Below are 14,470 nucleotides of genomic sequence, written 5' to 3' on the forward strand. Positions count from 1 at the left end.
TCTTCATAATAAAATGCATGAATCGGGGCAAACACTGTGTGCTTTTAATTTGAAATGGATGCCAGTGCCATATGTGACAGATATGTAACAAGTGCACTCTGCTTTTCTCTCCAGGACAAAGGTGAGGGTCTTTCAGGAGACCTGCTGGTCAAGCGGAGAGACCAGAATGTCTCAATCATGACCACTGATGAATACAAGGGCCGTGTTAGCATGGCTGCAAAATCCAGCCTGCTTCTGTCTGCCGCCAAGCTGAGTGACCAACGCACTTTCACCTGCATGGTGGTCTCTGATATCACAGACATCACAGAATATCCAATTAATGTGGTGATTCAGAGTGAGTACAAGCTTCTATCGTCTTAAATAACTTTTTCTTCTTTTGGATTTCTTTGGTTGAGGTGTTTAATAACTGACTGCGGTATACAAATCACCCACATTAACTCTGCACTCTTTTTTATGAATTGCAGAGACGCCGGAAGGCCTGGAGATCTCTGACAAAGCGGAGGAACTAGAAATTGGCAAACTTACAAAGGTGGGTTTTTAATGATAAACATTGCTTATACATACATTATTTTAAGCAGCAGCCCATCAAGGGAAATCCCGCACTTGAGCAAAGGTATCTTGAGGCATAGCTGAGGCCATGTTACTACAGTAATGAGTTCTTTGAAGTGATTCTCATAAATTAGTAAATAGCAGAATCCCCCTTACTGCAATTAAAATACCCAGAGGATCTGAGTGGCTTTAGAAGAGCTCGGGGCATTTCATGGTCTGTTGCGTAGAAACAACTAAGTCCTCAAATGCCGGAAGGGTGCTACAAAAAGATAACTTGCTCAGATGTTTAGTCACTTAAAGAGATGCAGATTTATTTGACATGCATTAAACATTGATTGTTTTTCAATATGTGTGTGCAGGTATTTGCTATGATTTAAAGGTGTTATTTGTGTACCTTAGCTCGCAAAGTGTGTTGCCAAGGACTCCAATCCAGCGGCAGAAATCACATGGCTGAAAAACAACACAACTCTGAAAGCTGATGGAAAAGGTGTGTAGCCTATTCTTCAATCTGTTGGAAGATTATAATTAGTAATAGCAACAAAACAACTCTTTAGGGTTTGAGTTGACATTAAGAAATATTACATACACAGATGTATTTATTCTCTCTGACTGAAACAGTTACTGTACATTGTTCTTCAGTGCTGCACTTGCCAAGTGAGAATGTCGCAATTTTGAAACAAAGTTGTTCGTTTTCTGTCTAGGGATTTCCATCCAGGCCTCGCTGCTGGTGAACGATGTGACTGGCCTTTCGACCACCTCCTCCGTACTTGAGTTCTCTGCGCAAAAGGAAGACACGGACGCCGTGTTCACCTGCAGTACTAAGAACACTCTGGCCGCAGCGATCGTGTCCTCTCCAGTAACCTTCAGTATCACCTGTGAGTCCCCGAGGCTACGCAAACAACCCACCCTGAAAACACTTGCTAAACTGTTCAAGCTGCTATAACACAAAATCCCGCTGAGAGTTAGATGAGAAGAACAATACCTTTCTGATGTCAGCAGAGTAAAGATAACGCTACAGAAAGTTAGCTTAGCTTTTAGCATTAAGACTTGGGACAGAGGGAAACAACTAGCCTGGCATGTCCAAATATGATTTGTATACATTGAATGAATACATCTTAACTTGTTAATTGGTGATTTACTAGGAGGTGAATTGTTTAACTTTGCGCAGAGCCAGCCTGGATTTTTCCAAGCTTTTTGCTGAGCTTAGCTGTCTATCGCAATATAATTATATCTAATGGAGAAGATATTAGAGTGGTATCGATCCTCCCATCTGCAAGCTAGCAACTACGGTTATGTAATCATCATATTTCTAAAGAAGATACTACTAAGACAACCAAAATATGGCACATGCATCTCGTGCTTGACCATCACCCTGGGTATTTTGGTAGCCATCCAAATGCTGATGAAGGTTAGACATTTCAAATTCTATTTCAAGTTTTAAAAAAATAAACAAAGCATTGTAGATTTCAAGCCAGTGGGTTGTGACTGACTGCAGTCTAATTTGGCAGAAACATGAAAGGTTACAAAAAAACAGCACCAGTCTGTTTCTCCACTTGTAGAAAATCAATCACAACATGTTATACAAGGCTGATTTCAAAAAATAATTCTGTGCTTTTTCTTTCCCCTTTTCACTTTTGAATAGGGAAACAGTGGTTATTTTTTCAATTATGAGCCTTAATTATTTAACGGGGTATGATTATTTTAACTGTGATGTGATTTTCTCATATTTTTATTAAATATTTTGGAGTAAAAGATAAGAATAACGGCTATTGAATAGCCTGACTTTAATTTTAAGTCATGTTTTTCAACATCACACAACATCTCGCTGGGCTTTTCAGGATTGCATGAGCAGCAGCTCCTGACCCACAAGCTCATTACAAAGACCAATACAAGCTATTTGTAGTGGAAACAGGCTGTAATTTTATAGACTATATTAACAGTTTTTATGTCATTCTTTCCCACTGCTACAACAAAGAAGAAAACAGTAATGATAACTTTCATGGTGACAGAATTTGTTTTAAATCCGCATTAAATATTCATGCTACCTGCTAAGTGCAGACTTTAAATTCAAATGTATCACTGTCGTAACACTTTCTCACAAGAAGTGTGAAGAGTCTTGCCTCTGCTGAAGTAGAAAGCTAGAGCTCTCTGTAGTGTGATGACACAGTGTGTCTCTGAAGTCAGCTGTTAGGGGAACATGCTCATTAAGTAGCCCTCTGACTTTCCATCTCCTACTTTCTGCCCAGACTCCACAGAGAACCTCATCCTTCAGGTCACTGCTCAAGACTCTCTGGTGGAAGGAGACAGTATGACCCTGAAGTGTGTTGCTGATGGAAACCCAGCTCCAACCGCCTTTAACTTCCACCTTAAGGTACAGGTGCTTATCAATATCTCATTGAGGCACTCAGAGATGTCTTCCATTCATGCTTAATGTGTTGTTGTCTTTTCAATGAGGCTAATCTCCCGCCATTGTATGTCTTTGAAGGGAGAGATGGTGAAAGTGGAAAACGATGATTCTTACACCATCACTAATGTCTCTCGCAACACCACTGGTGAATACAAATGCTCTCTCGTTGATGACCCAGCAATGGAAGCATCCAAGGCCATCACAGTGAACTGTAAGGGACCAAAACATGGTGTAGTATGCAGTTTGGCCACAAGCCAGCATGATTGTCAGCACATTTACCTTTCCCGCATGTAATTTTCTTTATAGCTATGTTTATTGCTAGATGAAAGAAAGTCCTACTGTTTTTTTTCTTCTTTTTTTTCGTGAAGGAAAGTGTTGTGTCAAATACACTGCCTCTAATAAGCTGCATTTGCAGGGCATTGAGCCAAGTGCAGGGTTGTGTGGTTAACGACAGGAATGTTTCAACCCTTGTCAGGCCTCTGAACAATCTATTCACAACCCTCTCCTCTCTTGTTAGACCTAGACATCAATTTAATCCCCTCTGGAAATATCGTCAAGAGTGCCGGTGAAGCATTGCATCCAAATCTCAAGATTGATTCCTCCGGAGACACAAAGGTCTCCTGGACAAAGGTAAAAGCAATCTTTTATACAACAAAGCCTGAATCAAGTAGGAAAAGTGTGTGGTTGTTATTGACAGTCCATCCTTTTCATTTGATACAGGACAATGTTAAATTGGACAAAGAGCCCAAGTTTGCCAAGCTGACTTTTGCTGATTCTGGCCTTTATGAGTGTGAGGTGACGCTTGGGCTCCTCAACCAAAAAGCCTCTCTTGAGCTGACTGTTGAAGGTAAGAACTCAGAGATTTTTAGGATATATTATTAGTAGCTTGTTTTTGAGAGTTAGATTAGAGAAGATGTATACCACTTTTGCCACAAAGCAGCAGGTAAGAGCAGTAATAAGCAAGCCTTGGTTTGGGCTCAGGTAACATAATCAGCCTAAAAACATAGCCTAAATAACTTGGTATATCCTGATGTTTAAACATTCAGACAACCCAAAGTGTAATTGGTAAACTGAGGTACTGCTAGGTACATTTTGTTACTTTTGGACAGAGCCACTCTAGCTGTTTCCCTCTTTCCAATCCTTATGCTAAGCTACGCTAACCAACTGCTGGCCATAGCGTAATACCTACCATAGAACTAAGAGTAGTATCAATTATCTGATCCAGGAAAGCAATTAAGCGTATTTTCCAAAATGTCAAACTATCCCTCAAGTGAGTTCCTCATCAGACAACTCTGTGTCTGTGCTTGAATGAAATGCAACCATTCACGCCACACGTGCACTCATTCAGATGTATCTGAAGGGTTACGTCCTGTTGCAGGTATTCCGGTGATCACAGAGCTGACCAAAAAGCGTGGCGAAGATGGCACACATGAAGAACTGATTTGTAAGGCTGAAGGTTCTCCAAAGCCAGCTGTTTCCTGGAGCATCAACGGCACCCTGGTATGCACCCACACACACACACACACACACACACACACACACACACACACACACACACACACACACACACACACACACACACACACACACACACACACACATATACTGTACATACTCTTGCGGCATTATCCTTTATCATGTAACATTAAAAAGAAATCAAATACAGGTATGTGAAACCATTTCAAGATTTCACACAATAACATAATATTATGTCCATAAATATGTCCTGAATGTCACGATTAAAAGACCGCCTCCAATGACAAATTACTTTTTTAAGAGATCCTTCAGCAGGCTTTCAATGTTTCTGTCGGTCCCTCTTTGAATGATAAATCAATACTGGTTGAAATCCATCTTCTGTCCTTGGTCTTCCTGTACATTGACTGCAGCAGTTAGGCAGCAGTGTCTAAGTATGGTTTATAAAGTATTCAAGGCATATTGTAGATGATTTCTATCTGCAGCATGCAATATCTGGCTTCATCTGGATCTACACAGGTACAACGTTTTTGATTAATTAAAGTGTTATTTTAGGTGTTAGGTACATCACACAACTTCTTAACAAAATACTTTTTCTTCCACTGAAATATACTAATGGCTCCTTTAGCAGTGAAGACAAACCACTGAGATGTTTCTAGTTGTTTCAATTTAATGGCATTTTCATCAAAACAAACCTACGAATATCACCCGCAGAGATGTGAAGATGTGACTCTGTTTAAGCTTATGATAAAAGATCTGAGACTTTTCAGTATCTCGGCCCTGAGACAGTTCATGCCTTGCCGTGCCACTGAGTGACTTCTCCCTCCCTGTTGTGTGAAGAGCAGTTTGCTGTGTTAGTATTATCCCCGGCTACCACACTGATCTACTCCAAACATTCTAGACGGGTGAGCTCAGTGTTTCGAAAGAGAACATTTCTTTATTTTTTCTGAGGCTGAAACCCAGTGTTTCGCTACAGACTGTCACAAAGACAATGGCTTCCAATTGGACATTTCTTTTCTCTTTTGTCTCAGTGGTGTACCTGTGTGCACTGATGGCGGAACTGCTCAATTAAGCATTTTACATTCCATGTGAATCTGAGGGTGTGTGTAGGATGGTTACACTATTTTTCAGCTCTTTCAGTCAATGTCTAACCTCCAAACTTAAACCTGTGAGTCATTATGAATCAACTCGATAAAAAGGACAAAACATACAAACTACAATTCAGTCAAAGTTTAAGTTTTTGTTCTCTCGTCCCATCCTAATTCACAAAAGATAGCAATGAAAAGGAATGAACACAGGCTCATTAATTGCCAAGATGTCCACATCTTCCTGTACTGTACACGTAGAAGACCCTGAAATAGGGTGTTGGCAGTTTGTCTTTGTGTCTGGGGCTTTCCCCTGAGACTCAAGTGTCTATATCCCAGAGGCACACATGCGGTGTCTTTGTCATGGAAAGGCTGAGTCACATATCAATCCAACGTTGCCCCCTAGTGGTACAAAAAAACACTCATTCAAGGTTCAAGGTTCTTTATTTATTCATACGAACATAGCTACAGTGTAGTTATGCCGAAAATCTTGTGTCACAGGCTTCTCCAACAGAGCAACACAAAACACAGATAAACAGAAAATATAGTGCCAGTAAATAGTAAAAAAGTGAAATAAGAGTCTATATGCAAGTTATTGAAATAAGATATATAGATAAATAATTTTTAAGTAGCAGCCAGATGAATATTAAGGATGTTGTTTCAACGGTTCAGGTGTTTAACAGTCTTATTGCCTGTGGGATGAAACTGTCGCTGAGTCTGGTGGTTTTAGTCCGGATGCTGCCATGACATGTTTAGATATCCTACGTATATACTAATGTGTTTTTTCCCTTACCATTCAGATTGATGAGAGTCCCTTTGTCAATGGAAAGATAACACAAAAGATCAGAGTGGTGCCTATTGAGAATCTGACTGTCTCTTGTACGGTGTCCAATGAACTTGGCGTGGCTACCAAAACTATAAATGTGTCATCCAGTAAGTACAACGTGGTAGTACAGTCCACTCGCCTCTCCCCGCTTTTTGCTCTAAACTAACTCAGTGATCTTCCTTTTGTAGATGTTTTTCTAAAATGCTAACTCACTCTTTCTGTCTGCATGTTGACTTTACATTATTGTTCAAAAACTACTATAATTTAGCAGGTATGTACATTAAAGCTGTTTAAATGGGTATCAGTCAGATTTATTATTACAAATAAATAATGTTTATGAACTGACATAAAGCTTTCTGATATATTTACTTGAAGTTACCTACAGTAATACACCATTTTAGTCCATACCAGGCAAAAATAAGAGGTACATGTTTAATAAGACACCCATACAGCGTTAATTCATCATGTAGAAATTTGTATTTCATATTTTATTCTTGAGTAAAGAACTTACTTCTCTCACATCATCACTGTAACAATCTTATTCATGCATGCACGTATCACTTTGTACACAGTTTTCTCAAAGCCTGCAGTTTTAAAATCATTCTTTGCTTTCTCTTGCTTACTCATTCCTGCGTGTTTGAGATAGCATTTCACCTCTCTTTTCCCCTTCACTGCGTGGTGTATATGTTGGGATGCTGGACTTTATCTGTTCCCTCTCTGGAACTGCAGTACTTGCATGCAAAAGTAGAATAGAAGTAGAGTGGTTAAACTTTTCTGGACTTCAAGTTTGCTTTCATTTTTTTTTATTTTGATTTGCAGTTAATTTTACTTCATATCTGATTTCAGTAATTGAGGAGGTGAGAATGGATAAAAAAGGTAAGTTGTAGCAGTCTTCTTGCTTGTAAGAATCGGTGGAAGGTGGGTTAGTTAAAGACTATGGGGAAATCAAATGTTGCACACTGAAAGATTAAATATTTGTAACCTCGCCTTAGGCTCTGCAACTGAATCTGAAACTGAAATCATCTTTGGACAATTTTTTCGGTCATTAATAAAACACAGATGAAGGAATGAGAGGAGTGGAGCTACCAGCATCCTGACAACATGTCAACATTGTCCATAATCCCGTTGGCTGATGAAATTAATCACTAACTAAGAATGTCCGTCATTAACATTTAAGTCAATGAGTCATAACCATACGCAGTGCGGATGTGACCATACATCAATGCATTTATTGCAAATAATGACTCTTTTCCTCCCTGTATAAGTATCCAGTCAAGCTGGAGTTTTCTACTGAGTGAATGTTTCTCCCAGATCTCTCATGTTCCTGTTTTGTCTTACAGCTCCAACAGATGAGAATGACCAAACCAAGTTGGTGGTTGGAGTTGTTGTCGCCCTCATCGTCACCACTCTAGTTTTAGGCCTGGCCTACTTGGTCTACGTGAAGAAATTCAAGTAAGTAGTCAACATTGACCTTTCAACAAAATGATTATGCTGTTACGTAATGATCCTAGCTTTTCTAAAGGTGCATTATGATTTTATTTAGGTGCATGGTTAAATTATCTTTTTACAAATATTATTCAGTATATTTTAGCAGCTATAGATGTATACATTTGAGACGTATTATTGCAGCAGAAAACAATCAAGCAAATAAACAGATATCGATTGTCCCCTTCTGTTACTCTTCTACACCAAGTTCCCACCAAATATACATGGAGCGCACACTATAAATGTTGATTTGTTTACATCTATTCCTTTAACTGAATTAACGAACAACAATTAACCACAGTGAATCAGCTTTGAACTTTCGGTCTTCGCACAGTTGTCTGTTTTACCCACTTAGTAATCAACCATGCATTTGCCAAATTAAGGCGTTTAGCTCTTGATTGATCATGAACTTGTAGCTTGCTAATTTAATTAAATAATCGAAGTGCAGGAATATGCGTAGCTTCCATTAAGTGCTAGTGGACTTAAGATATTATTCTATCCATGTGAAGTCCACACAATAATACCATATAGTGTTTGGGTTTCTTGCAAATACCTATAGAGGAAAGGCTTGTCAGCATGTCAGGTAACAATGTTTTATGTTAAACAGGCAAGGAAGCTGGAAGACTGGGGAAAAGGAGAACGGCTCTTCTGAGGAGGAGAAAAAACTGGAGGAGAAAGTGGAGGAGAACAGCCAAAAAGCTGAGGTGTAAAAGAAACGGCAACATCCTGTGGGAATGTGAAAGGTAAAAACATGTTTCCATCACTTTCCCCAAATAATGAATGCATAAATAATGAAATAAATACAAACACAGTCATTCTTGTTTGAATAACATTCATTGTATTTGTTTTTCATTCTAGTGAGAACATGGAACTTTTGCACATTCCTCATCACCTCCTTATTTGAGGGGGAAAAAAACCACGACTGTACATTGGGATGAAAACGATTTGGATTTGGTTTCAGGGAGCATTTTACTAAAATTACATATCCAACCCCCCCCCCCCAATCCACCTGAGCTCCTCAAACCCTCACCCCTCCTAACCTAAAAAAAAGATGAATGGATACTGTATGTGATATACATAACTTGTCTGCACTACTGATACATGTGTAAACTTGTCTACTCTTAGGATTCATGTTTGTTAGAATGGAATTTGGGGAAAAAGAAGTTTGGGTTTTGTTACTGTAGTTGATGCAAGTAGAATAACTACTAGCCCAGTTGCCTTTGCTGTAAGGATGTGTAGGCCTGAATTAGTCTGACTCTTTGGCCCTTGGAGACATAGCAGGGACATTGGGACACCATTGCTTCTTAGCTTCACGCCATCACAGTCAAAAGACCTCTGCCTTCAACAATCACTGTAGTATATCTGTTTATTTGTGCATTGATTTCAGTTTGTTCATTCAGGTATAAAAAAAAATGTTGAAATAGAGATGAGATTCCTGAAAGGGCTTTGGGTATATTATACTCTGCATTAGTTATAGATGGTAATATGATTTACATGTTGCAGGACGTAAGCGATGTGCCACAGAGTTCTTTGGCATCACCTGATTTGTTGGTTTTGGTTTTTGATTGTGTGCAAAGTAACCAGGGGAGAAACAAAAAAAACTCAGCTCATATCTGCCTGTTTCTTTTTTCAAAAGGACTGTACATTCAACATAACCACTGTATACCACAAACAGGTAGATTATTGACAGAATGTATAGCATAACTCGCCTCATATAACTGGTTATCATTTGGCTGTACAGATTGTTTTACATAAAGCCATTGTTCGTTTTCATGCAAGAAGAAGTCCTTGAGCCTGTAGCAGGGAAAGGATGTTTTAGGCAAAAGGCTGTCAGTGGATTCATATGTGTGTGCTTCACCAGTGTTGAAGTATGATTGTAGCTCTGGGTTCATTTGTAAGGGAGCACATAAAGAGGACAAGGTGTTTGTGTCAAAGTAGCCGCCATTATATGTTTGCCTTCTTTTGAAAATCTACCTGTAACTGCTTCAGTTTGTCATGTGCACTCGGGTTCATGTTTTCATGTCAGATTTATGTAGAATACAATGGAATATGCGTAGCTGTACATGTCAAAAAAATTGGTCCCTTCAGGAGCATTTACTAAATTTGAAACTGTATCAAACCCAGGATGTAATTGTGAAGTATGTGAATTTATTTTCTTTTTGCTATTTATATTGTACAAGATGACATTTCCTGGTAGGCAAATTCAATAATTGTCACATAATTCATAACTTGGATTGAAACCGTTGTTACGTTGCTTGCAGGCTCTACAAACATGTAATTAAGTTGTGAGTCGTCAGTAGGTTGCCCAGGGTCTGTTGAATAATAGATTCAGCATGTGATCATCTCAGACCTCCTATTAGCTGTTTGTTGCCTACCATGTGTACAACCATCAAATTGGAAGAATGACCAAAGAAAGTGAACATTGCCATGCAAGTATTGTAAATACCTGATGTTTGTTTTTGTACTTTTGTTTAAAATAAAGTGTACATTTGAAAAAATTATGTCCACTGAATATTAATTTTGATGTTACATTTTCCTGTTTTGAAATAAAGAACAACACGGAACAGTTTTTCCCTTGTATACATGCTAAATATATGTGAAAATTGCACAAATAATATATAATGACTGAACATGACAGAGCAGTAAAATAGTTGCAAATAGTGGGAGAAGATGTTTTAACAAAAGGGCAACATACAGTATACTTCTGTAATGAAGACTAATTTCACATCTCTTGGCACAAAACTGAGACAAGTTAAACATATGATTTTGCATTACATCTATTACTGCATCATATTATGTGTTTACAATCTCATAAAAGCAGTCGCTTTCAAGAGAGATAGTGTGTGTACCGACATAGCAGCGGTGTAAAGTAACTAAATAGATTTACGTAGTAAGTACTGTACTTATTTGAGATGCTTGTACTTTACTTGAGTATTTAAATATATGCTACTTTGTACTTCTATACAATTCAGAGGTAAATAATATACTTTCACTCCACTACATTTATTTAATACCTTTAGTTACTTTACAGGTATGGATTAATAATGTGAAATATAATCAACACTCAAATAAGACTTGAGTTTACCTGGAGTAAATTCACAAGCTACCATGCAGAATACAAAGTAATTCATACAATACATTAATGCATCAATAATTTTAAGAACAACATGTAATTTATATTGTACCAAAATGGATATATGCACAATGAGTACTTTTACTTTTTGTACTTTAAGTATATTTTGATGCTAATACTTTTGTACTTTTACTTGAGTAGCAATTTGATTACAGGACTCTACTTGTAAGATAGTATTGCTACTCTTTGGTACATCTTCTTTTACGTAAGTACAAGATCTGAGTACTTCTTCCACCTCTGGGACATAGTAACCTAAATTGCCAGGGTGACAAGCAAGTGGAAACAAGTACGTTGATGGATGTGTGTGATCATACCAGATTCAAACCATTCATACCAGTGGCGTAACAAGGTTGTGATTGGCTTCGGTGCAAATATTGTTTTGGGCCCCCCATCGCCCAAAACATAAGCGCATGCTGATGCGCTCACACACGCACGGACATACACTCAAGCTATTACATTTTTTATAATGCTGCCGAACTTGCTGCTGCTAGCTACTGTACAGTACAGTACAGGTTGATTAAACTGTTCGCTCGTCACGCAAGGTATCACATGACATGAAAGGGAGCAAGGTCATTGGACAGAAAAATTACTTAGAATCATTTAGGTTGCTTGGTTACTTTGAAGACTGGGTGATTCGGTCAATGCCATTTTGCATGGGCCCCTGGCCGGCTCTGGGCCCCGATGCGTTGCACCGGCTGCACCGTTGATAGTTACGCCACTGATTCATACCATTTCACTATTAACCTTTAGTGGAAAGTACATTTACTCAAGTACTGTGAATAAGCCTACATTGTAGGTACTTGTTCTTTCTTTCCTTTTCTTCCCCCTTTGCTCCACCACATTTCAGAGGGAAATAATGTTCTTTCAACTCCATTAAATTCATTGCTATGTCAAACAACGACAATCTTAGGAATCTAATTTAACTCTCCTGGTCTCTCTGGAGGGTTTTGCCATAGTGGATAGCACTGTGAAAAAAAGCATAAAATCCAGTGAATGAAGCAGAAAAGGCAGTAATGTTTGATCTAATTGATTCTGCATTTAATGCCATTAAGGCCTACAAGGGCAAAGACACCAGGACTTTCCAAAAGAAAATGGTATTTGTCAGATAATCACATTAACCGCAAGATCATTTACACATCAATGTTGCCAGCTGGATCAGCCCCATGACTGCGGCAGTGATAGCTCTGTGTAGGGTTACTTATTAACTTTAACCAGTTCAGCTTCTACTCTGCCGCCAATAGCTGATACCATACCCCATCTCCAAATACAATGTACACGAAGAAATGTAATCACGGGCCTCCTCATCAGATGGTCTCAACAAAATAAGCTTTTGCTGCCATCCTGTGGTCATATAATGTAAGGGCAGTGTTGGGATCAAGGAAATACTGTATCTGTTGAATGTATTCTGAGAACAGAACCTGTGCTTATCAAAGTGCTTGACCTACAGAATTGAAACAAATAAGTATTTTAACTTTGAGAATGACGGAATAAATCTTAATAAGGATTGGAGCCCTTTTAACTTCTGTAAACAATATCTTCATGAGTGGGTTTTGTGTTAACAGCATTATCAGTGTCACAAGCAAAAAGTAAGGTTATTCAATGTTTTTTTATACTTTAAAACAGATAAATAATCCCTAAGGAACATCACAGATGTATAGGGTTGTTATACGAACACATAGAGGTCAGGGATTCACCACTAAAGCATGTTCTTGTGCCATGATATTGTTAACAGGGTTATCATTACAGTGTCACAAAGTTGTAAAGATCTGGATTAAAAATGAAGTAGCTTGGTTAAAAAAAGAATAGGGGAAATTGTACATGTCTTCTACACTGATTCACAGGTAGACGAAAACAGGCGTCGACTGTCACACTTTAAAGGAAACACAGAGAATATAAAAAGATATCCAATACATTTGTGAAAACAATATAAACTGATGCAATTGCTAATTCCTAGGTACTCTGTACCGCTTAATGGATTTCACACAATATTTGAATTTCTGTAGCAGCATTCAAATAATTTCCGACAAGCGTTTGTTAATAGAGAAGATCACCATAAAAGAATCCGAACAATGTGGTTTATGTTTAAGTGGGAATCTATATTTCAAGAATGAAAACACTGTTTCATTTACTACTATTACTAGTATTACATGATCTTGAAACACAATAATCACTAAATGATAAATGCATGATCATGTCACAGTTAAACGTATTACACCCATGACCACTGTGGCCTTTAAGTATGTCCTTGGTTGGTCTAACGAAACAAAAAGGATGCATGTCAACATAGATTTAATCTACCAAATTTCTTAGGAACGATTACTATGCAAAGACTTAAATAAAAACTCTGGTGTGACCATGTTTACCTTCTGTCAGAGAAGACAAATGTTGTGAGGCCCAATAGAGCACTTTTTCTTTCTTTATGACTGTCCTTTATCTAACAAGCAAACATTGTGATGCACTATTGTGCGTTACTCGTTGTATAATTTTGTATTATCTCTTTACTGAGTGTTATTGTGCTGTCTTTGTTTCAATTATCAAGGGACTATGACTATCAGGTTAACGCTAAAAAGCGTTACCGTGCATCACATTTTGATATATGGGTTTTAAACTGTTCATGGTCCCCTAAAAAAAAGCATTTCATGTACAAAATAACACAAACCGATTTGACTTGATGAAAGCCTATACAACCTTTTCATCAATTTAGACATAGCTAAACTGATCAAGACCTAACTTTACACCCTGATCTGCATATTATGTGTATGCTGAATGATTTACCTGCCCATTTTTTTTGTTGTCCAAATCCATTCCATCATTTGTTAATACTCTGCCATCCTAATCAGCCTATATTATGTCCTATATAACTTTGTTGTAATGTTTCTACATTGTAACTATATGACAATAAAGCTTTTGAATCTTGACTCTTGAAATTGCAGATGCAGGATGTTTCAGAAATGTGTGTAAACTGCATTTATTGTTTTTCTTTTTGTAAGCTTTGGACATTGGGGTGGTTTGGTCATTTATCTTGAATAACATATTTTCCTTTGCTCTATGTGCATTAGGGTCACTGTGGTGACTGCTGGTTTCTGTGTGTTGTGATTGCATGGGATGCAGATCTGTTGTGGGCAGAAAGTAACAACTAATGGTCAACACTTTACTGTTAACACTCACTCAAAGACACTCTACATTGGATATCATTTGACCAGTGTTGGGCCAGCAAGTAAAACTAATCAGCTAAACTGGATAATAATGACATAGAAGTGAGTATAAAAACAGTTTGCAGAAGCAGTGTCTTTGGCAACGTTGGAGTATAAAGAAGTGCATCGATGCAAGAGTGTATTCCAAAGTCTGTGCTTTAATGGTGATTTGATAAACTTTTAGTAATGTTTTTTTATATTTGAAATGGCACTGTAAGTCTTATGGAATTGAAAGAGAAATGGTCATGTTTTGGTGAAATATTTCTTCCAGCTAATGTGTTGGCTCAGAAAAAGGTATGATTAACTTGATGGCTTAAA

At 38.0% G+C, this 14,470-nt stretch overlaps 1 protein-coding gene across 2 annotated transcripts in view; it reads left to right on the forward strand.

Moving 5' to 3' along the window:
* LOC307035417 (CD166 antigen homolog) overlaps nucleotides 1-10,394 on the forward strand; it is a 34,516-nt gene extending 24,122 nt beyond the window's left edge. Inside the window, exons 3-16 of one of the 2 annotated variants that reach the window (XM_079674706.1) lie at nucleotides 115-334; nucleotides 465-529; nucleotides 949-1,036; nucleotides 1,251-1,424; nucleotides 2,796-2,920; nucleotides 3,035-3,167; nucleotides 3,474-3,586; nucleotides 3,677-3,803; nucleotides 4,335-4,456; nucleotides 6,315-6,447; nucleotides 7,187-7,216; nucleotides 7,681-7,792; nucleotides 8,433-8,568; nucleotides 8,684-10,394. In XM_079674706.1, coding sequence (XP_079530832.1) covers nucleotides 115-334; nucleotides 465-529; nucleotides 949-1,036; nucleotides 1,251-1,424; nucleotides 2,796-2,920; nucleotides 3,035-3,167; nucleotides 3,474-3,586; nucleotides 3,677-3,803; nucleotides 4,335-4,456; nucleotides 6,315-6,447; nucleotides 7,187-7,216; nucleotides 7,681-7,792; nucleotides 8,433-8,535 — 1,545 coding nt within the window. In that variant the 3' untranslated portion in view covers nucleotides 8,536-8,568; nucleotides 8,684-10,394. The remainder of the gene's footprint in view (nucleotides 1-114; nucleotides 335-464; nucleotides 530-948; nucleotides 1,037-1,250; nucleotides 1,425-2,795; nucleotides 2,921-3,034; nucleotides 3,168-3,473; nucleotides 3,587-3,676; nucleotides 3,804-4,334; nucleotides 4,457-6,314; nucleotides 6,448-7,186; nucleotides 7,217-7,680; nucleotides 7,793-8,432; nucleotides 8,569-8,683) is intronic. The other variant, XM_079674707.1, reaches the window with a different exon arrangement.
* The last annotated feature ends 4,076 nt before the right edge of the window (nucleotides 10,395-14,470 follow it).

This window comes from Notothenia rossii, assembly GCF_949606895.1.
Source record: "Notothenia rossii genome assembly, chromosome: 4".
In the NCBI taxonomy this organism is placed as follows: Eukaryota; Metazoa; Chordata; class Actinopteri; order Perciformes; family Nototheniidae; genus Notothenia; species Notothenia rossii.